At 46.0% G+C, this 21344-nt stretch overlaps 7 protein-coding genes across 8 annotated transcripts, besides 2 other annotated features; 2 read left to right on the top strand and 5 right to left on the bottom strand.

Moving 5' to 3' along the window:
* Positions 1 to 728: 728 nt before the first annotated feature.
* Positions 729 to 3782, bottom strand: TSTA_059230 (C6 transcription factor, putative). The gene is made up of 4 exons (XM_002487502.1): positions 3090 to 3782; positions 2853 to 2968; positions 1988 to 2687; positions 729 to 1936 (listed from the first exon to the last, which is right to left on the bottom strand). The coding sequence occupies exons 1-4, from the start codon at positions 3533 to 3535 to the stop codon at positions 865 to 867; spliced, it is 2334 nt and encodes a 777-aa protein (XP_002487547.1). The 5' UTR covers positions 3536 to 3782; the 3' UTR covers positions 729 to 864.
* Positions 3322 to 3363: a microsatellite.
* A 2916-nt stretch (positions 3783 to 6698) lies between the features above and the next one.
* On the top strand, positions 6699 to 8109 carry TSTA_059240 (40S ribosomal protein S28). 2 transcript variants are annotated; one of them, XM_002487503.1, is made up of 4 exons: positions 6699 to 6850; positions 6910 to 7088; positions 7409 to 7492; positions 7563 to 8109. In XM_002487503.1, exons 2-4 carry the CDS (start codon positions 7028 to 7030, stop codon positions 7622 to 7624), a joined length of 207 nt encoding a protein of 68 aa, XP_002487548.1. In that variant the 5' UTR covers positions 6699 to 6850; positions 6910 to 7027; the 3' UTR covers positions 7625 to 8109. The 2 variants fall into 2 exon arrangements, with proteins under 2 accessions (XP_002487548.1, XP_002487549.1); XM_002487504.1 differs by lacking the exon at positions 6699 to 6850 and having other exon boundaries at positions 6888 to 7088.
* Positions 6951 to 6970: a microsatellite.
* Positions 8110 to 9574: 1465 nt separating the features above from the next.
* On the bottom strand, positions 9575 to 10821 carry TSTA_059250 (uncharacterized protein; the record flags this gene model as incomplete). Its single annotated transcript, XM_002487505.1, has 2 exons — positions 9575 to 10428; positions 10764 to 10821. The coding sequence occupies 2 exons, from the start codon at positions 10819 to 10821 to the stop codon at positions 9575 to 9577; spliced, it is 912 nt and encodes a 303-aa protein (XP_002487550.1).
* A 1821-nt stretch (positions 10822 to 12642) lies between these two features.
* Positions 12643 to 14026, bottom strand: TSTA_059260 (uncharacterized protein; the record flags this gene model as incomplete). The annotated part of the gene is made up of 2 exons (XM_002487506.1): positions 12643 to 13347; positions 13398 to 14026. The coding sequence occupies 2 exons, from the start codon at positions 14024 to 14026 to the stop codon at positions 12765 to 12767; spliced, it is 1212 nt and encodes a 403-aa protein (XP_002487551.1). The 3' UTR covers positions 12643 to 12764.
* A 1287-nt stretch (positions 14027 to 15313) lies between these two features.
* TSTA_059270 (uncharacterized protein) lies at positions 15314 to 17466 on the top strand (the record flags this gene model as incomplete). The annotated part of the gene is made up of 2 exons (XM_002487507.1): positions 15314 to 16874; positions 16914 to 17466. 2 exons carry the CDS (start codon positions 15314 to 15316, stop codon positions 17258 to 17260), a joined length of 1908 nt encoding a protein of 635 aa, XP_002487552.1. The 3' UTR covers positions 17261 to 17466.
* An 18-nt stretch (positions 17467 to 17484) lies between these two features.
* TSTA_059280 (hexokinase, putative) lies at positions 17485 to 19309 on the bottom strand (the record flags this gene model as incomplete). Its single annotated transcript, XM_002487508.1, has 2 exons — positions 17485 to 18739; positions 18795 to 19309. 2 exons carry the CDS (start codon positions 19307 to 19309, stop codon positions 17485 to 17487), a joined length of 1770 nt encoding a protein of 589 aa, XP_002487553.1.
* A 458-nt stretch (positions 19310 to 19767) lies between these two features.
* TSTA_059290 (uncharacterized protein) lies at positions 19768 to 21017 on the bottom strand (the record flags this gene model as incomplete). Its single annotated transcript, XM_002487509.1, has 5 exons — positions 19768 to 20293; positions 20360 to 20390; positions 20469 to 20530; positions 20582 to 20816; positions 20915 to 21017. 5 exons carry the CDS (start codon positions 21015 to 21017, stop codon positions 19768 to 19770), a joined length of 957 nt encoding a protein of 318 aa, XP_002487554.1.
* Positions 21018 to 21344: the final 327 nt, after the last annotated feature.

The following is a 21344-nucleotide window of genomic DNA, read 5'->3' on the forward strand; positions in this document are numbered from 1 at the left end:
TTCATCTTCAGTCACTCTTGTCACGTTACAATGCGCGATCTACCCTAACAATTACAAGACACTTTGCGTCCAAAAAGGGGAATGGCATGCAATTTGGTCTTTGGAATGAATCCGAGATAAGTAAGTCCAAAGAGTGGCTTGCCCCCCCCCCCTTTCTCCCAAATACCGCAAAATACAATCAAAAGACTGATCTCCTATGCCAGAAAGAACGAAAAAAGCTGCGAAGAAAAAGTATATCTTCAATTGATGCAACAACACCAACCCCTTCCACCTTCCGATAAATAATTGGCCCCGCGCTATGCTTGAATCACAAAAATCGGTGGATATGACAATGATATGATGAATCGGAAAAGATACATGACTTTATATGCATGGAGGAGGCCGTTAGAACAAAGACAAAGACTTATATCTTGGCGTGTACTGGATATACGCTGTTGGAAATGATTTAATGCAACGCAATAGGAAATATGGATGAGGGAGAAATATGCAAGAGATAAAACGCTGAACGTTGATGTTGAATGTACGCGAATGCATGGTGAGGTTTAGTGTTTGTGTTGGCGGTGGTAAATATGTGTCGATTCAACAGTCTCTCGTTTTCTCCATGAGGGATTCGCATTCAGTGATAGGTAGCTAATCCATTACCCTAACCGAATCGAAGACGCGAATCCGAATCAACTTTACGATTGTGAAGTCAATAATGATGGACCGACACTCGATGATTAAAAAGAATCTTCTGGCCATTGAGATCCTACCACCCACATATTTCTTCCTTTTCAGAAAAAAACAAATCAAAATCATGTCTCATCCTGAAAACGGATTAGCATCACTTGAAGCATTTTCCGCTACAAGCCAAATTGAAAAACATCAGCGATATAGGCGTACTTCAGAAAGATATCCCTCTCCCACCACCGCAGTCCTACCAGCCATACCAGAAAGCTTCGCCAACAATGCACCACAAACAGTACAAGCCCGTTGGGATGCCAAATCTCTGCGCGCCATCTCATTAAGCCAACTAGCAGCCTTCTCCAACGCCTGTCTGGCGGCATTTGGTATTGATCCGGGAGGATGAAGGGGGAAGACAATTAGAAGAACAGCAGTGGCTTGCACGGTATAGTGAAGCATACACCACCACGGAGCGAGTTGATTGAGCCATGTGCCATCAAATTCGGCCGGGAAGAGATCCAGCATTCGACACGCTGCTTGGACGCAGGATGCGGCGATGCGAGTATAGAAGGTGTCATCTCCAGAAGAAGATAGTGTCGATGAAGGCGGTTTATTAAAGTAATGCAAGCAGGGCTTGCATGCCAACATCTTTGCACTGTAATAATGTAGCGCCAGACCGAGACTATATCGATCGTGTGCCACGCCTCCTTCGTCTTCTGAAATTCGGAATCCAGCAGGTAATTTGGAAAGCCATGTATCTAACTTAGCGTTTGCGTCTGTGATGGCGGTCTCGGCGTCCCGGGCTGAATTCTGGACGATTTCGGGGGCGTACAGAGTCTCGACGGTCTCTCGAATGATTCGTGTGAGATCAACGTAGCATACAAAGTAGAGCGTCATGTTCGGTTTCAAGATCTCCATCGCGTTTCGAACGGATTGCGCGTCTACTGTTGCGGGCGTCTCACCAACTGGTCGTGTAATGACGTGCCCTAGAAGACTGTTTCGAATCTTGTGATCTGTCATGATGCGAATCACTTTTTGGTCGGTGTACTCGTGTTCCTCGAATGGTACCGGCAACGGTGTTGTGCAAAAGTCTCTTTCCAAGTTCAACGGTCGACCAGTCATGTTACCGAGGATCGTCTCGAGGGTGTAAAGAGACCACCAGACTTTGTAGCGGGATTCTTTAGAGGCGAGTGTCACGTAATTGCTCTCACTACGCAGGTTGAGTCCCATCGCTGTCGCTGATCGAATCGCAATACCGCATATTCGCCATGCCCTGTTCTTATTAGCTGTGCTCTCTGACCACCACGGTGCGGGAAATGCAAACCTATTGACATGTCCTGACGCCAGCAAAAAAATAGCCAGCAATCCCTCAATTTGCACTTGTTGCAAGTCCGGATGATCCAAAAGCGCATTCGCTTTCATACCAAGTTTCCATGCCCGAGAAAAGTACACTAAGGTATCATCGTTTGCCACCATCGAGTTCGACTGCATCCGATGATGAAGACATCGCGACGATGTAGCAAACACCAAATTCAAGATTGCTAACCATCTACGACCAGGCCGTACGAAGGAACTCGCATAAAAGGTGTTCACCTGTCGAATGAATGTCTCCGGTACTATGAGCGGGAATGTTGGATACACGGTAGTAAAGAAAGTCTGCACCAGACTATTCGCAATCGTTTGTGGTGGCCGTGCTAAAGGTTCTGCGTCGTCAAGTATAGGGATCTCGTCGTCATCTAAAAAGTAACTCACGGATGCAATCGAGTTACGGTCTTGATCTTCCGGTGTGTTCAGGGGGTTATCAACGCTGCTCGTGCCGGATGAAGAAGAAGTACTGAATTCAAGGTCGCGTTTCAGATGGTATAACCAGGACGTTTCGGAATGCTTGCCCACAAAACCGAGGGCTTTGGAGCGTTCATTACGATTGAAGTCCTCCTCCGTGTAGTCGGCTCCGCTAAGAAAGCTGGTCACAATATGTCGTACCGTCGATGTTGTTGTTCCTGTAAAGTCTGCATCAGAAGGACCTGAGTCCGATGGGCCTGACCGAGTCACCGGCGTTGAGATCTCTTCGACAATGGACCCGTCATCAATCTTATACTACAGAGGCTACGTTAGGTTGTTGCCGGGGCGGGAAGTATAGGCAAGAAGAACAAAGAAAGGGAATATAAGCTTGTCAGAACATAGGTAACCTACTTTAGATAAGAGATCTTGGACGAGTTGGCTGTCTTCGGGGTCAAGCTTTGGTTGCAATTCATTGAAAAGTTGTTCATATTCTTGTACCTGCTTCGAAAGATCTCTGAGTTGCCTAATAGACCAAACACAAAAAAAAGAAATAAGTTAGCCAAGAAAGGAAATTCCAAAAACTTAACAATGTGCGAGAAAATAGAAGCAAAAAAAAGAGCAAAACGGGATATTGGGTTAGCGACTTTGCTGTTCTTTCTCGCTTGCGGTCACCATAAAGACAGGTCAGACCAAGATCTTGACATCGTTGACATGTTGGACGATCGCCACTACACTTGGTCTTTTGCTCTCGACAAGATTCACAGGCATGACCAACCCGTCTGTTTACATTTGACTGCTCCGAAAGATTCGGGGCTCTGGGGATGGCAACTTTGGCGGGAGGACCTCCTCCAGCTGCTGCAGCGCGGGTCAAGGAGGGGTGATGATGTTGGTGATGGTGGTGGTGGTGTTGATGGTGATCTTTAGGAGCGCGGAATCGAGACGAGTCACCCACGATGATGCCTGTTGCAGACGCAGACGAGGAAGAAGTGGTCGTGGAATCTGACAGAAGTGGGAAACTGTCCAGATTGCCAACAAGTTGATTGACCGCTATTGATGGACGACGTGGAGGACGTTGATGTTCGTCGCCCATCGTTGTCTTTCTCAGTAGAGCATCAAGCAACCCAGTGAGAGCTAAGAGAAATTAAACTATTTGGTGAAGATAGAAGAAAATAATACATAATACAACTCCATTGGGGAGGGGATAAGGCATCGTCGGCCCGAAACAGCATAGGAGGCAACACGTTAATACCTGGGACCTTCCTTTTTCTGTCCTTTCCCTCTTTTTTTTGCCCCCCTATTTTATTTCGAGGTACAAAAATGCAAAACGAATATGCAGTGATACAACCTATAGACTACGAGATAACAAGCTCCGGGGAGAAAAGAAGAAGTCAGTAGAATTTGGTAAAATGCATTCCCGCCGTTTTGGTAGGCTGGAAGAATGAACCGTGGATAAATCTGGCCGAGCAGAGCGGGTCTGGCCTCTGTTCTAATGGATATCTTCTTGCTCAGGCCACTCAGGCTGAGCTGGAAATAACACCCATCGTGTGATCCGTTGGGCTGCAGAGAGTGAAAATAACAAGCGGACTCGGGTTGTCTTGCACTTGCAAATTTGACGCCGTACCCTACGTACATGTATACTCTTCATGGTTGCCATCACGGACAGACTTTCAACATCGTTGTCAGCTTGTCAACGGTCGACGCAGTCAGGAGCTTGTCCGAATTCAGCTGTACCCTACAGAATGTGATTCTGTTCCACTGGTTGCTGTGGCGGCGCGAGCGGATATATCTCTTGCGGGTCGAGTCATAGCATCAAGGGTCAGATCGTGATCATGAATAATGAGAGGCTGTATTGGATGCCCTGCCTTGCAAGGCCCATCCGCCGAAGGTTGGTAAGCTCACTAAGGTGAATCTGAAGCCAACAATCAATTATTTCTAGTGACATTTCCAGATCCGCCAAATTTTTTCACCCTCGCTAGGAATCGACTTCCACCTATCAAAATCGTTCCACTTCCGTCGGTTTGCGATGCCAGTTCGATATCACCAACTAGAAGACTCACCGCTCTGATACTCCTTCGTCTTCGGCCGACAAAAGGAGTCGATTCTGCGCAATTTCTCTACAGAAGCCGTCTCGAGCTCAATCTCCCCGTTTCTTCCTTGCACAAGGAAGAACAAGGGTCCTGTGGGGTTCAGTATTGCCCGAACGCAGGAAAGGCCACATTACATCTTGTCCGTTCTTTCTTGCAACAACCGGCGTCCTGATGGAGTTCCTTCTTTCCGAGCCCAACACCGCGTTTTAAACTAGGTAGTGTCTTCCGGACGGCACTTTGCTGCTGTGCTGAATGAGCGGAACACGGTAGCCGCCCCCGTTCTGCACCCATCGAGCGACGAGTACTGTATATTTCATGCCATCATTGTGCGGGTCCCCTTACATGTGGGAAGGGTGGACGTTTGCCGGGCAACAATTGAAACCCAACATACAAGCGACAGCAGGTGGAATAGGCGGCACAGGCGGCGCATGAGCGGTGACCTCTGATGGTATAGACATAGCGGTCACTACGAGAACTTCTACAAGTCACAAAGCTACACTGCCATCGGCGATCCGGTGCGAAAGTGGCGATATACCTAGTGACACATTGACGTGTCCTACCGCCAGATTCGTCGAGCCTGTTGATTATCGAGGAAGAGCATATCCCAAGTCATGCGCCCTGGGGTCGCAGGTATATATGTTGGATGTCGAAGGTGTATGATATCAGGAAGTTGTGAGACTGACGTTGGCTTGCCACATCAGGTAGAAAGGCGGTCAGCGTAACAATCCAGTCAGCATGATGTGGGAGTTGCACAGGGATGCGTGAGATCTCATTGATTGCAGCTCGTTTCCTAGAGAATCAAGCAGCATGCACCAGACGATCCTCGAGAAGGGGAGGTCAGAACAGACGTTTCTGATCCGCGGAGAAGGGGCCGGTGGCGAATGCGCGTACGCCGGTTCGAGGTGGATGTCTTTTGTGCTCGACGAGTTTTCAGGATATACACGGTAGCGGAGACATCGACCATATATCGGCGGAATGTGGCCTGGAGCGTTCGCAGAGGAAAATTTTTGCTGTTGTTCTATGGAAACGCTGTGGTTGTAGTGGGAGAATCAAGAGAGGACGTTGTGGCAAAGTTGCAAGAGTACGCCATGTGCGGCACATCCCGTGATTCGCCCTCTGCTCTCTGCTCTCTCCACAGCTTCTCTAGCATTCAACGTGTCAGACAAACTGCCAGCTGTGAATTGCGAACTGCATATCCCCTTGCAATATTGCCTGCACTTGTATGCCGGTACATTGCTGCATGGTCAGGACGCAGTAGGGAGTCAGTCAGAGCGCTGACTGGGGTGCTGATGGTTTTAATTGTCGTTCGACGCATACCATGAGAAATCAGCAACACGATCACGAATGTTCCGTGTCCTCTCCTTGGTCCTCGCATCGAAATTTAATTCAGACGACGAAATGTCAAGGGAAGTTGTCGGTTCATTATCTGCTCGGTGTGATCACCATTGCTGACTCGCTCGTCGCGGATCCGGGATTTGATATTAGTCTAGTCTCGCAAAGCTACAAATTCCAAATCCCGGCGGCTTGAGGGCAAGGAGGCTCCCTCAAGCCGCCGAGGCTGGAAGATTCTCTATTTCGAACTCGTTGTATACAGGCCTTTTCGGTATCTTCTCCGATCGCATCGTCATTGAGAAGAACCGTTTATACATCGTATCAGATCGGCTTGACAACCCCGTCTCCGGTATGGCGAAAGAATCTCTATGGTGGTAGTGTTCATGCTCTCGAGACACAATTTTTTGCAAAATGTCAATGCTGTGTGACAGGTAAATGCCTGATGTGGCGGAACTTGAGCACATTGACGCCCTCGTACGACTGGTCGAGGTCAATTGCATACCGTTCGAGCAACACAACCGCGCTTGAATGATCGAGTGTCAATTCTCGACTAGGTACTGCTAACCATTTACCCAGCGGGTTTGCATTATTTCGCCTCTTATCGCTATATGAAGGAGAGGACTACTCGCTCTTTACGGATTCTATTCCACTCTCAGGAGATTCTGCCACGACTGTCCTTTCTACTTGAACTTGTTATGCGACGTGATGAACTCGAACCCTAACCTTTCTAGCATCGTAGTGCAGCTTTTTAACTCTACAGGTCCATACTTGACATGGTACTCCCCTGCAATCAGGAATAAGGAATTCAGTAGCTAGCAATACAAGCATTTCACGAACTTCTAAACAAAATCCAATTGAGCCACATGAAGTACAAAAAGCAGCATATGATTGGCTCCGTCATCCAGCCAATCAACAAATTACACACTAACCCATTCCGTTATTCCAGGGCTTCTCCCGCAGAAGCCCTAATCGCACGATCCAAAAGAGTAAACTCGCGCCAAGCCCCAATCAGTGAACTCCGCTAAGCAAAACGAAAAACTGACAGAAACTCTTGAAACCGAACAATAACAAGCTCTAGTCAGTCGCTCGTCGTCGTCGTCGTCGTCCATCCATCTTAACGTTACTTTCGAAACTCACTTCGAGTACATTTTCTTACTATCAAGATGGATTCTGCCAAGGTTCCTGTTAAGCTTGTCAAGGTCACCCGCGTTTTGGGCCGAACTGGTACGTTTTTTTGCCATGGACAAGGGGGAATGGATGCGCGGAAGTGAGAATCTGGCGACACAGAGGGAGAGAAACAGAAGAAGAGGAGAATATTTGAAATACGACAGCTTGCTAGGAAAGGAGTCTGAAATCGGATCATTTGGGTAAACGACGTATCGACATGAACCGAAACGGAATGGCGACTTTTTGGACAAAAGGATAATTCTATTCTACTTCTCCCTTTCAGTCTCTGTCGATTATTCCACTCGCTCTCCGCGCATCCAATTCCTGTTTGAATCCAAAATACGGCCAGATTCGGAAAAACTAATGATTCGAAACAGGTTCTCGCGGTGGTGTTACCCAAGTCCGCGTTGAGTTCATGGATGACCAGACCCGTTCCATCATCCGTAACGTCAAGGGACCCGGTACGTATCTTTACGTCCAAATAACGAGTAAATATTGCGCGGAAGTTTTCTAACGTTGAAAATAATACAGTCCGCGAAGACGATATTCTCTGCCTCCTCGAATCCGAGCGTGAAGCCCGCCGTCTCCGATAGACGCTTTACTCTCTAAACCAACAAAAGAAAAAAAATTCGAGGATATTTCATTTCCCGGCAGAAAAAACATCTTGACGAATGGATGGAAAATAGTCTAAGGAGTAACAGAAAGGAAAGGAAAGGACCATGACTGTGTCTGTGAGAAGGATTTATACCTATTGTCTATGGAAAGACCGGCAGGAGAATCGCGGATATTTCGCTGTTCATGTTACGAGACGATTTCTTTTTGAGCCAGAATAAATCTTTTTTTTTCTTTTTCAGTCGGTTTTCCAACTATTTTTTTGATTGCATTTCGAACAAGATGACGGAATGGTGAGGGGAGTGTATCTGAGAAGATCAGGTCATAGGTCTTTCATTACCACCTGTCATAGAATGAGCAAAATTAGTCAACGGTGATACCGTTGATGAGAATGAAGAATGGATGGAGTTTTCACTTATTGCGCATCCTGAAGCCTGCTCGCTTCCAGATATCGGTACCCTTGATATGAGGAGAAGAAATGAATGCTGTGCTTGCTTTCGAATGAGATAAAAGCAGTAGAAACATAACGTCCTAGACAATTCCAACATAGTTTCCAGGACTCAGTGCTGTTCAGGCTGGTCAATTAGGGAGGCTTTGAGTAAAGTTGGAAGTAATCAATCACCAGTCTTATGTGTCATCATCTTTCTGTGCCAGTAACAACTCATGTTTAGGGTATTACTTCAATTGTTGGTTTATAGGTGCAATCGAGATTCCTGGCACCGACGCGAACCAAGGAGAGGTCACGTGAAGGTACACGTGACCTCGTCAAGCAAGGACTATATAGACCGCGTCGGGGTCTCATTAAGAGAAGAGACAGACAATCAGAAGAATATGACTTTACCAATTGGTTACTAAGCTACTTGTATGCACATGTGCAGAAGCGAACCCACATCAATCGAGTTTAAATGTGTAAAGGCCACCTCAGTCCCTGTCTTACAATCTACAACTATCTCCCATGTATAAGAAGACTATTAAGCCATCCTTATCTACCCATGTGCAATACCTTAGTCATGATACGCCCAAGACTGGTATCATTGCTGATACAAATATCAGAACGCGTGATCTTGGAAAATTTCGTGGTTCAAAATTGGAAGTAAATTTCTGGAATATGATGTCCTGCTTTAGAGGCCAATATTATCACCTATCTGATATCGAACTGTACTTTTATCAGTCCTTCGCCCGTGGGAAAGGGTTTTATGATGATCCAAAAAAAGAATTAAGTCCTTCGTCCCGTTTCCTATAATCTACGAATATCTTCCATGTGTAGACAAATTCTTTAACAGTCCTCATCTACCTATCTCTAATGTCTTAGACTAACACCACCTGGGCATTACTGATATCGAAATGTACGGATTTTAGTAGGTCATGGTTCAGAGTTGGAAGTAATAATCTCCAGATCAGACATAGGATTTGTTCTCTTCTAACATGGCTATATCAATCCGTGAAGTTTAGAGGGTTACTAGGAACACAACGAAGAAAGTATCACATCTACCCATATCCAACACCCATGTACCCATCCACGTAGCACACAAAGCAAGCAAGCAGGTACGCGGTGAGCAGTGTAACCCTTAAAACCTCTTCTATGATGCAAAATGTACTACCTAGCTAACCAACTAGATTGCAACTATGTAACTATTAGTCTAAAGGAGCGTATCTCGTTTCCAATCACGAGCACAAACCATCCCAGAGAAGTAAAGTAAAACGCCAATTGTCCATGCATCAATCATAAGGGAGTGTACAAATCGAGGTAGATGAATAGTAATAAGTAATAAGTATTAGCTGTGTACAAAACACATCGTAATCATTCATGAATCCATAATCTCTTCATTTTCTCTCCATTTTCTTTTTTTTTGTATTTTCGGCTTGAGGGGAGGGGGATATAATAATTATCCTCCTTCCGTTCACTAATCAACCGGCGTAATGCTCAGAGTTTAGTGAACGAGAGGCTTCCTCATACTCCATTTGTGACCCGTCACTCCACCCGTGCCGACGGGACCGGTTGATGTGCTAGTGGTAGTACCGCCAGTACCGACGATGCCGGTGCTAGTCGTTGTGGTGGTCGTGCATGGTTCGGTGGTGGTAGTTGTGAGGGTAGATGTAGTTGGCTGGGCACCGCCACCAGGTGCAGTCCCAGTCTCGGTTCCGGTAGCAGTGGCAGGGTGGGTATGAGTAGCAGTTCCGGTATGAGTTCCAGTCACGGTTGCGGTAGAGGTACCCTCTGCAGGTGGTGCGGGAGGAACGACTGTTGTAGTGGTCGTCTCTCCACCACCGGGAGCTGGAGCTGTAGCTGTAACAGTAATAGCAGGCGCGGTCACGGTCACAGTTGCAGTCGTAGTCTCAGTATGAGTCGTAGTAACCGGCAACGGACACGTATTTCCACCACCGGGGGCGACAGGGACAACGGTTGCCGTTGCTGTGGAGGTTGTAACAGGTACAACGGTAGTCCAGGTCGAAGTCCAGCAGGTAGTCGTCGACGACAACCATGTTGACCATACAGTTGATGATCCGCGAGTACCGACCGAAGTTGAGCAAGGGACAAAAGTGGTTTTGGTGATTGTTTCGGTTTGAGTTGCGGTGCTCCATTCACCTGTACCTGTTGTAGTGGTGGTTGCAGGGGTGACGGAGGTAATGGTGCTGGTCACTGGGGGTGGAGGAGGAGGATTGACGCCGGTTGAGAGGGGGGGGGGGACGCCGGTGCCATAATGTCTGCGTTCAGCCCAGTAGCCTGGGTAGGCCAGAGCAGAGCCGATGAGGACTGCGTTGACGAGGACAGAACGCATCTCAACTAATTAAGTCCTTCGAGTATGTGATTCTTTATGATGCTGATAGTCTTCGAGATGCAAGCCAAAGCGAGTGAGGCTGATCAGGATATAGCGAACGAAGGTATCGACAAGCGTGAAAAATCAAGATGAAAGCTTTAGTACCAGATCCAGAGAGACCAGGTTCTTTATATCACTCCACCACCCTGCTCTGTGCTCAGTAAGCACGAGACAGGGCTAATGCCAACTTTCCATGGAAGGTAGAGCGGGGGGCGCATCTTCCACTGACGCCTGTTTTCGTACGACCCTTTTCTAGAATATCTCGCGCTATGCCATGATTGATAAGGGTAGAAAGTAACACCGAGACAATCTAGACAGATTCCAAGACCGGGTCTGGGATCGTGGCCCATTTTCGGCATTCTGAGTGGTTGTAGAGCCGAGTGGCAGGTCAATTGGACAATTGCCCACGCTGAATACGTTATTGTACGTACGTATTGCTTTTGTTCGCCGATGGTGTATAGATAAAGTGGCGTTGATAGAGGCTCCATCGTATGCACAGCCGAACCAGGCCGGGTGGATCTTGGATCCGCCGGTTCCTCGTGTTGTTGAATTCAAATTTTTGACCGGGTAGATACATTTAATCTCTTTCAAACTGCATATTGAATAGCATGAATGTAATTACGCAGTTTCATATCACGGGTGTAGCATCAATGGTCAATCCGTGGTACTTCATCTGTCAAGACTCAAAAGGAGGTGAGAGAATGGAAAAAAAAAAAAAATTAGGGCTAATAAACGGATCTAGTCCACATTGGGTAAGGACTGTCTCACTTGATCGTCTTCATCCAAGAATTTTATTATTATTTATCACGAATTAAACACCTCAAAATTGATTAATTGTTTTTTTAGTCAGGTAGCTATGATTCCATGACTCTCATCTCGTATCTGTCTGAATAGCTGCCGAGTACCGGTGTCTCTCGGGTTCCCGAGTACCTCTATTCTTAGCAATATGTCTGTCTACTGTCTTTCTGCCTGGTGGCGAGAATATTTCTACAGCCTTTCTTTCCTCCTCTTGAAGATATAATAATAATACTCTGGGTAACAGACAATAGTAAAGTGGTGCTACGGTGTACAACTAGCGGTGATCATGTCCAGGAATCCATGTCGCTTACTTCAATAGTACATGGCAACATGCTGATAGATAGTACCGCTTGGGAGCAGCCTAGCAACAACTGATTGACAAGATCCAGAACAGTGGTTAGTTCAAGCCACGACTCGTATATACCCACTTGGTCAGTTGTGCTAGACCCAGGGCTGACAGATGCCATGAGGTCATCCACTTTCAACATCTACTCCATCGACTATTGAAACTATCCAACCGACTCATACCAACTCATCCTGTGATTCAACATTGATATTCAGTCAGTCGTACAATGTCAAGTACACCGTAGTAGTAGAGTCCGTGGCATACTGTGTGACTTGCAACTAAGAAAAGATCCAAGACATACATATGCAACTGCATGAGTTGGCACACGGCATTTAGCCTCAACGGTCTCAATTGGCCCTATGCACGTGGCTCCACCTCTTTACTCGTCTCGTTTATCGCGTTTCTATGACAAGAATAATAAAATGATGACAAAAAGAGACAAAAAACAATACGACATCGCTACGACTATCCAAACAGGAAATCAGCATGCTTTTACGGCCTCGCGAGCTTACTGCTTTTGTCCTTGGCTTACGCGAAAGGGAGTTGATGTGTCTGAATCGGGGACTGTTCGGTGATGACTTGCAAGTGAGACATTTCGATTATATGTTTAGGCAGCATACTCGCTAGAGCCGCTACTTTGGTAAAAGGGTAGAAGAGGGCTCCAGCCTCCCCGTGGGACTGGTTGCTCTCCATTTTCCTTATCGGGGTAATCCGTGTGTTGGGGGCTGGTGTTAGGGTTTGCCGGCCAGAGAAACACAGCGAAATATACATAAACCCGATTCTCCCCGTAGGTGTTCAGTGATTGTTTCAATTGGCCTTACCCAACTGCTGATGGTCATCATTTGTTCTACAGTGACGATACTGAACTTGTCAAACCTGATTCCCGCACATCAATAAACAATGATTTATAAGTAGAGCCTGGCTATAACGAACAGAGGGCCTCTCAGGGCCGAAGCCTATATATCCAGACGTGAGTTCGATTTAGGGATGAAGGGCACCTCCAATATATTAGTCCATTTTAGTATTAACAAGTCGGAGACTACAGTTCCATATTAAAGTCATCCAAGCTGATATTAGTGGAATTGCGGAGTGGCTTTCCTTTCGTTATAGCCAGGTTCCTACTGTAATACACAAAGTAAAATAGTAAGAACTATCCAGCTACATCATCTCCAAAACCAACCCTGCCTTAAGAGCCGCAATCTCCTTCGCCCCAAGCGGATCCTTCTTCGTAAAACTATGCATCTTCCTCTCCTCACTAGGCCATGCCGTAACATCATACCGATCGCCACCAATCGACTTGGTCCTCCTGGCAATAATATACGGATGATATCCATATTCCTCTCTATACTCACTAAACGGTTTTGTCCAGCACCAAGGGTCCTTCAAGTCGCAAGACGGCAGCTTGATATCGTCTGTTTCGATTTCTGCGACTTTTTCGGTGATGTCTGGTGGGCCGGTGATGGTGATGTTGTATTTCTTTGCGTAAGCTGCGACATAAGAGTCAAATTTGGAAATGACGAACTTCCGGCGTGAGCCTGTTGGGGCTGCGCGGGATGATTCCAATGATACTACGTCTTGCCATTGTTCGAAGCTGTGGATGTAGAGACCCATGATCGGGCCGAGATCTTTGATTTCGGGGTCCGGTTTGAGGAGGGACATGTATTCGAGGTATGAGAGTGTGCAGAGGAACATGCGTAGGATAAGAGAGAGTACTTCGCAGACTCGTTCCGAGTCATCAGCCCTACCGTCGTCAGTGTCTCCTTCTTCTTTCTTTCGGGCAAGAGGATGTACATCTGCATAGGATTCAAAACATCACCCGCCAACATCAACGCCATCGCCTCACAGATAGCCCACTGCTCCTTCCAGTTCTTCTTCCGTCCAGCCTCGACATGATCCATAATCATATTTTCGACTACTTCAATCACACCGTAAGGTTCATGGTCGTTGAAAGTATACATCTCAAACATGTCGGGACATCGTAGTGAGAGATGAATCCTCTGGGTGAAGTATCTGCTATGTCCTGCTTTGCTGATTACCCATGTGTGCTCTGGATGGTCTGCGGCCGGTTTCTCGCAGATACAAGTAACGCCACCATCACAGCGTCGTTTTTCTTGATTACTTGTGTCTTTTGTCGGCCCCTCATCCTTGTCTTCGTCCTCTTCTTCCGAGTCGTATTCATCGTCATCGAAGAATGGCGGTTGACAAATACAGATAAACGAGTACGCTACTTCGGGATCTTTCATTTGAACTCGGTAACGGTAATCGGCATTCGCGGATCCAGAAAAATCAGACCAGCGTTTACTTCTAGGGACATCTGGATCGAATGTCCCAGTCATAGGGTTGGCAGTTTTTGCCTTTTTGGACGCATTGGACGCATCAGACGCGTCTGTTGAGGTTGGAGGTGCGCGTCTGGGGGGCATGTTTGTGTGCTGATTGAAAGACAATGATATTAAGACGTGTAGCTTTTCGCTAGAGTCGATCTGCTATACAATTTTAGTAAACTCCCTATGAGAAATGCCGGGATTGAGATGAGTTGGGGGTTTTATACAGACTTGCGTTTCCCCTGAATTAAACGCGTCATACAGCGGACTGTAGACACTAAACCATATTGAGCAGCTGATTTGCAGTTTTGAAAAGCAAATAAACAAAGTAAATAATTATGATCATATCAATCAGCATACAGAATTAGCATGCATCCTGTCATGTTGAAGTAGAAGAGGTAAAAATATCAGACTTAGAGACGTCTTATTTACATCAGATGACTTTGCGAACTGAGTCAATCATACAAGCGAGATGTCGATTAGGGTTGTTGTATATCCAGCATCCGCAAATTAAGCCCTAAACTCACCAGTGACCACACACATGTCGGAATTGATAGTCACTATCAATTCGGAAAGAAACAGTCAGCTGGCATTCGAAAGTCAGAGAAGACAGCAAAATGAGATGTAACCAAGAATAGAGATTGGACTCTTACAGTACAGGACTGTAACCGTCATCAGAACGCTGCTTGGGTAGATGGATTTCACTTTCCAGGTTCCTCTAAGATCACCACTTAGTAAGCTAGATTTTCTCAAATAACTGAGATCTACGGTAGTTGTCAAGTCAACCGCTGGAAAGTTGAACTCTGGATAACGTGGTAGAGCTAATCGAGGTATTCTACTGATACTCAACCATGGATAGAGAGCGATCCTGAACCAGTTCAGAACCTGATATCAGTAGGACAGTTGCAGCCAAGTCCTTCTCATGTCTAGCAGTCACTGAGAAACAAACTACTTTATGTTATGGTGACTACCTACATTTGAAGCCTCAACTCAAGTACCATCCTGACATCTCCGTCACAAGACACTCTCACACGCTAAACAACAATAGATCAAGGGCTAACTATTGACAAAGGCAAGGGATTGTTCTGCTGTTCTCCTTTCAAAATTTCCTTTGTTGGAGCCCGTGATGGCTGCCTGAGGTTCTATTCAGGCAGTCACTGAGTATTGAGCGGAATCTTCCTTCCTCTTCTCCCCAACCCCTCACAATTAGTTCTTCTCTTTATTTCCCTCCCATCTACTTCACTTCTCTTATTGAGAACTACCTCCCTTCTTTTTCATTATTCCCCTCTCTGAACCATACTAGCCTTCACCTCCCAACTCGTTTGATAACTACGTCATTCTCTGGGCCCAGTCACAGGTGGTGATATGATTCATCCAATCACCGCCATGGCGCAGGGGGAATCTCCAAATCGTCCTCGAAAAGGAAGCCGTCAAAACAATCGTCAGTCTTCTGCCCCTCGTCAAGGTCACCCTCGACAGGGTCACGGCCAGCAGGAGTCTGCTCAACAATCTACCCACCATCGACAAGCATCTGGTGAGAAAAAGCCTCAGACAGGGAGTCACCAGAAGGCAACTTCACAGACTTCAAGTCATCAAGGTTCCGGTCCGAAAGGCAATAACCATCAAAATGCTGGTTATCAAAGGCATCGAGGCCGTCAGGGGCCGAATAATCGTCCATCTAAGCAACAGGCTGCACCTCTACGGAATGATCATACCCAGAACCCGCCTTCAGTTGCCTCCACTCAACAGGATTGTAGTGAACAAAACTCCGACCAGAAGAACCATGGACTGAACGCTCAGCCAGAAACCGCTGCTCTGAACACTTTGCAGAGTGGTGATGAATTGCAGACGTCCGACCAGAGCAGCTTTGGTCAGCATGACAATCATTCGGAGAATCCACAGCCAATTGCCCAACAGAACTCCGAACAAGACGCCAACCAGGACGGCCAGGGACCAAATGCTCAAGCAGAGACTATTACTTCAAGCACTTCACAGAAGGACGGTCCAGATTCCTGTGAAAACAACTCTGTTCGAAACGACTGCGGTCAGCCTAAACACCAGCCTGATGCTCAAGTCAATCAGCAGAATGATAATGTCAAGGCCCGCCGACTAACTTCGACAAAAATGATTCACAACCTCACCAAAGAATGGTCCCCTGAAATCCATCGCAACTTTCAGCCATTTACAATGTTGCCTCCAGACATTATACTGGAAATCATGGACCATCTTCACGACCCTGTTGACAAAACCTCGCTGGCCCTCACAACAAAAAGTCTTTGGGTGTGGATGAAGGATAAACTGCATTTGGAGCGTTATAACCTCCCGCATGTCCTTCCTGCCCGTGCCACTCTACAGCATGGCATGATCAAACCATGGCCATTTTTCAAATATCCACGGTGGAAGTTGCTTGAGAGACTAGAGGATCACAACTGGAAATGTTGCTCAGGGTGCCTTATGCTTCATCCGAAGACGGAATTCTTTTCAGAAGAGATAGGGGAGAATCCTCCGAAGAAGCGTCTTTGTCGAGCACCAGGACTCATACACATCTGCCCCCATATTGCATTGACATACAAGAAAGTTGAAGCACTCAAGAAGGCGTTAGCGGATTTTGCGGTCGCACGCAAGGAATCTGGGCGCACCCCTGAAGATGACAGTCTGAGCGAACGCCTCTATCATCACTGTCATTTCATGGCAGGACCGCACAAAATCATGATCGGTGCGCAGCCGTTTATTAGCGGGACGAAGAACGATCTATACTTTCGTCAGCGCTATGTCCTTGAGATTAAGTCAGAGAAAGTCAGGGACATTTTGAAGTGGATTGGAAAAGTATTCCCGCTTCCAAACTTGTGTCCTCATCGAGGCATAGTGACACATTGTCTGGATATGCTGGTCATGCTGGAGGACGAAAACAGCAGCTGGGACATTGACATGATTTTAGGGAATGATGGTAAAAACAAATCTGAAGTCACCTGCAAAAGGTGTTCAGCGAGTTTTTTCAATTTCGAACACCATGTTCGCACATCTTCAAAAGGTTGTCGAATTGTCTTCGAGAGTATGAAACGTATCGGCGCGGGTTATGATCTGAAAAAAGGGAAAGCAGGACATGCGAATCCACATCACCTACAAGACTGGGTTGATAAAACCGATGTGGCCAATACTGTCATTGTTGAAGACTGTGGTCCAGCATCATGCAAATGTCGTTACAACTGCCGGAAGATACGTTTTGATCATATTCCATGCCCTTCACATCGTGCTTCATTGCCAGAGACAACTTGGAAGAATGGAGCAAGTAGCTGGGTTTACTCATTTGGTGAGATCTGGCCGCCGTTTTAGATGGTTGATTAGAACGGTTGATTGGAGGGAGGTTGACTTTTCATGTTTTGTTTCCTTAGACAGCTTTTTTTTTTCTTTCCCCTCAGACTTCTGACATTCCTAGTTCTTTCCTTTTTGCGAGATAGCTCATCGAACTCAGTCTTACTTATCGGTTCTCAACTTTTGCATGGGCTCAGTTTAGTATAGCTGCTTAAATCAAACCCTCTCTCCAATATTCTATTCTTCTACGTATCATACAACTTGGACCCAACAATCCCCTCAATCCTCCCCATAACCGTGCCGGCTAGTACTCCAACCCCGATAATACCGCCATCACTAACCTCACGTAGCAAGATACTCTTCCCACCTTGCTGCGGACCCCCATGAACCAATAACCGATCAATATATCGTTGTAAATTCTCTTTGTAACTGGGATAATTCTGAATTACGCCCCCACAGAAGGCGACGACGAGTTCTTCAGGGCCTTTGTCCCATTTTTCATCCTTTAGATCATCTTCTACTGCATCCTTGCTTTTCGTGGCAGTAGGATCATTGAGACTAATTTCTCCAACACAAGACAACAACCCCACCGTCGCAGCAGCAATCACAGCCGCAGATCGAGACATTACCGCATACGCGACTGTGCGTAATATATTCGCTTTTTCGGTATTCCATGTCCATCCCTTGGCGGATGGGAGACGTTGATTTAATTCTTTGGCGAGGGGGTCATCTTCCCCTCGATCTGTCCCAGCGTCCGCTGTAGATGGGGACGAAGCGACATTTAGAGATAGGAAATCTGTTGTTAGACCGCCTGTTTCGAGTAATCGCCACGGCAGGACGTCTGTCGGGATGTTCAGGATGTTGGTGAAATAGTCCAATACAATTAATCGGACGAGTTCACCCATATATCGACCACCGACTATATATTCCATTGGTTGGAAACCAGGTGGTTTCGATGACTCTTCCACTATTTTGTCCCATTTTGTGAGTATGTGCATGTCGAGGAGGGGTTTGCTGGAGCGGAGGAGAGTCCATTCTGTGCTGACCAATGTTTCTGTTCTACCCTCTCTGCCGTCTTTTTCAGAGACGGCGGTGGTGGCGAAGAATTCTGTTTTAGAGGGATGTAAATCAGATACTTTCATGGCCACAGTCGCATTACTGCCCGCTCCAACCATTAGTCCCATCACGACTCGACTATTGGGGATATGCAATGACTTGATACTGTAAGCCAGAGAGGCGAATGTTGCAACGGTGTCGTTTGTCATGGCGGCGATTTTGAGTTTGGGAAGAGAAAAATGTTTTCTTCTTTTGCTTGTTCTTCCTCCTTCGTCATCGTCGTGGCGGATGAAATCATTCCATTGATTGGACTCATTTTCAGGAGATTGAGGCCTAATATGGCATTCATATCCATCCAATAACGCCTGACGAAGATTCAGATTCGAATTGAGTTGGAATCCTTTACCAGTTGGTAAAAGCACAGCTTCATCGAGGGATTTTTGTCTTTCCAATCAGCCCGACTCCTCTCCTCAAAAAAAAAAAGAAGGAAGGAACTCACACAATAGGAAAACAAAACGATATCCCCGCAACCAACTCCCTCTCCTCCTCCACTCCCTTCTCGTTGGTAATGCTGCTGCTGCTCAAACTATCCCCAACAACCTCAGCAATACAAGTCCCAATCCAAGCAAAAAATTCCACCGGATTTTCCAATTTCAATCTCTCTTCGATCGGCCATGCTTTTTCCAGTGTTCGCCGGACAGAGAACCATCTCCTATGCCCCTTCTTCTCTTCTTGGGTATTCTGGTCGTCGTAACCCAACAATTCAATAAATCCAACATGTAAATAAAACAATCCAACATAAACAGCCAGATATCTTCCCCGCTCTTTACCGGTTGGTAAATGCGTTATTGGAGTAGGGAAGAATTGCTCTGTTGAATTAGCTGCGAGGTCTTTGTAGGTTTTGCTGAGTTCGTGGGAGAGTTTGTAGAGTGTTGGTTCTTGGAGGGTGTTTGTGATTGGGGTGAGGAAGTCTTTGATTGGTGTCTTGTCAGTTGTGGGATTCGGGTCTGCCATTGATGTATTTACTTTCTTGCCAGGGATGTATATGCAATCTGTTATATATCGTGAGTAGATGGTATCCAAGAGCAGAGACAATGAAACAGGTCAATGTCACCATTCTTGGCGACAATCATCCTTTATTTTAATTGGTCAATATTTACAATTTCCCCGCGAGCTAAATGTGTAATATCACCCTCTGATTGGTTGTATATTTCTATATTCTTTCTTCATTTAGCCAATCACGTTGCGTGTATGTTTACTTTCATGAAAGTCTTCTCTCAAACACAATGTGTATAGTCTTGTATTAGTATTATATCTCTCGCGACATTACTCTATAATAATCTATCTACGTAGTAATATACAACCGAAAATACCTCTCCATATGCAACCCAAGTACAGCACTCCGGTATGCAAACCATGAACCGAACCCGAAAACAATTATCGTGGATATTATATAGAGACAGTCAAAAATTCTATACAGGCACCTTCCCACTGATAAACCAATTCCCATTCCCTGGCAGATAGACCGATGACTCCGATAATCGTGTTGACACAACCGCGTATTCGGTTATTTTCTGTATTGTGTCTTTGAGCGGGATGGATTCCGTTTCTTCTTCATAGACTTTGAGGGTGTATATGTCGGTGTCGTCGTGGATGTCTTGCACGGAAGATGAAGACTGGTTCCGTTGTAAGAACAATTTTAGTAGTGATAGTGGTGATAGTGGTGATTTGAGGATTCTGGTTTGGGTGTTGTCATGGCCTGACATGGTGGATTGGGTGTCGGCTGTATGCACGGTTGCGGGGGTATATATTGAACTTGAGGTTTTATTGATTTTTGTCTCGCTGCTGACATCGTCGAGGGAGTAGTTTTTGAAGTCGGAGCGCAGACTACAGCCGTATTGATTGAGACTGTTGTGTTTGTTTGTTGTGATTCTTCTTTGGCGAGGGTAGTAGCAGTAGGCGGTATTGAGAGCAATCATCCCGATATGAAGTTCGATACTTTTCCAGTAAGCAGATTAGCAAGAGAAAGAGTAAAGCTGATACGCCGAGTGTAGGATAACTTACTTTGCGAATATTGCTGCTTTGTAAGATTCGACTGTAAGAATATTAGTGTTCCTCTCTACTCGTTATCCGAAGACAAGCCGGCGTCTTCCACATTAAATGAAGTACGCACGTAATGAACCTCCAGATAAATGATCCACCATAATAACCTCAATTACAGCGCTAGCCGTGACTCTGCGATATGTCAGTCATTGCCTTCGTGGAAGAGGGAAAAGGTGTACAAACAAACATCCCAGACTCGCAAGGACAATCATCACGATTCTCTCTCTTATACCCAACTTGTACACGACCGAAATACCAAGCGGTATTAGCGTAACCATTGTATCAAACAATAACGAATACACTTCAATCCTCAAAGTCAGTAGACCTGCCAACCACTCAGAATCGAAGAAAAGGGGCAGTACCGAGATGAAAATACAAAGACCCCCTCCAAAGCCCCTTAGACCAACACCTCCCCATACTTGATTCCCAATACGTCTTAACAGGCACACATCCAACAAGATAAACGGCCATTGCTTCAATCGTGGAAACAATCAGGCCAGCTACGATTATACATACTCCTATCCTTCTCGATCGACTTCCCGCTACAAGAGGAAGAAGAAGACAAAAGTAACACTTCAATAAACACGCAGTTGGGAATGAGAGTATTTCCGTAATCCATTGCTCTTCACCCAGCCGCTCTAAAATATCGGATGGGACCAAGGGTGGAAGCGAGGTAGTATAAAGATGTACACTATAAATCTGTATCCCGGTCCTCGCAATTAACAGTGCTGTTATGGCAAGAATCAATCCATCGTCCCAGCTAAATCGATGCGAGAATCGGACGAGAAAGCGAATGATAGTTGAAGAAACGGATGTTGTAGTGAAGATACACGTCAATATCAAAAGGAGAGTAGGGATCGTCGTGTCGCTGTGCTGTTCATTTCGAATTGTTGTCATCGTTTTTAGAAGGGATAGGACATATTGCATATCTAGTAGATCATTTGAT

Source organism: Talaromyces stipitatus, genomic scaffold (genome assembly GCF_000003125.1).
Source record: "Talaromyces stipitatus ATCC 10500 scf_1105507295487 genomic scaffold, whole genome shotgun sequence".
Taxonomy (NCBI): Eukaryota; Fungi; Ascomycota; class Eurotiomycetes; order Eurotiales; family Trichocomaceae; genus Talaromyces; species Talaromyces stipitatus.

Excerpts from the sequence above, each read along its gene's own strand:
- TSTA_059230 (XM_002487502.1), bottom strand. The coding sequence starts at position 3,535 with ATGGGCGACGAACATCAACGTCCTCCACGTCGTCCATCAATAGCGGTC. Across the intron at positions 2,688-2,852 it reads AGATCTCTTATCTAAAGTAG|GTCCTTCTGATGCAGACTTT; the intron begins GTTACCTATGTT and ends CATCGGACTCAG. Across the intron at positions 1,937-1,987 it reads GCGTCAGGACATGTCAATAG|GGCATGGCGAATATGCGGTA; the intron begins GTTTGCATTTCC and ends TAATAAGAACAG.
- TSTA_059240 (XM_002487503.1), top strand. The coding sequence starts at position 7,028 with ATGGATTCTGCCAAGGTTCCTGTTAAGCTTGTCAAGGTCACCCGCGTT. Across the intron at positions 7,089-7,408 it reads CCGCGTTTTGGGCCGAACTG|GTTCTCGCGGTGGTGTTACC; the intron begins GTACGTTTTTTT and ends GATTCGAAACAG. Across the intron at positions 7,493-7,562 it reads CCGTAACGTCAAGGGACCCG|TCCGCGAAGACGATATTCTC; the intron begins GTACGTATCTTT and ends AAAATAATACAG.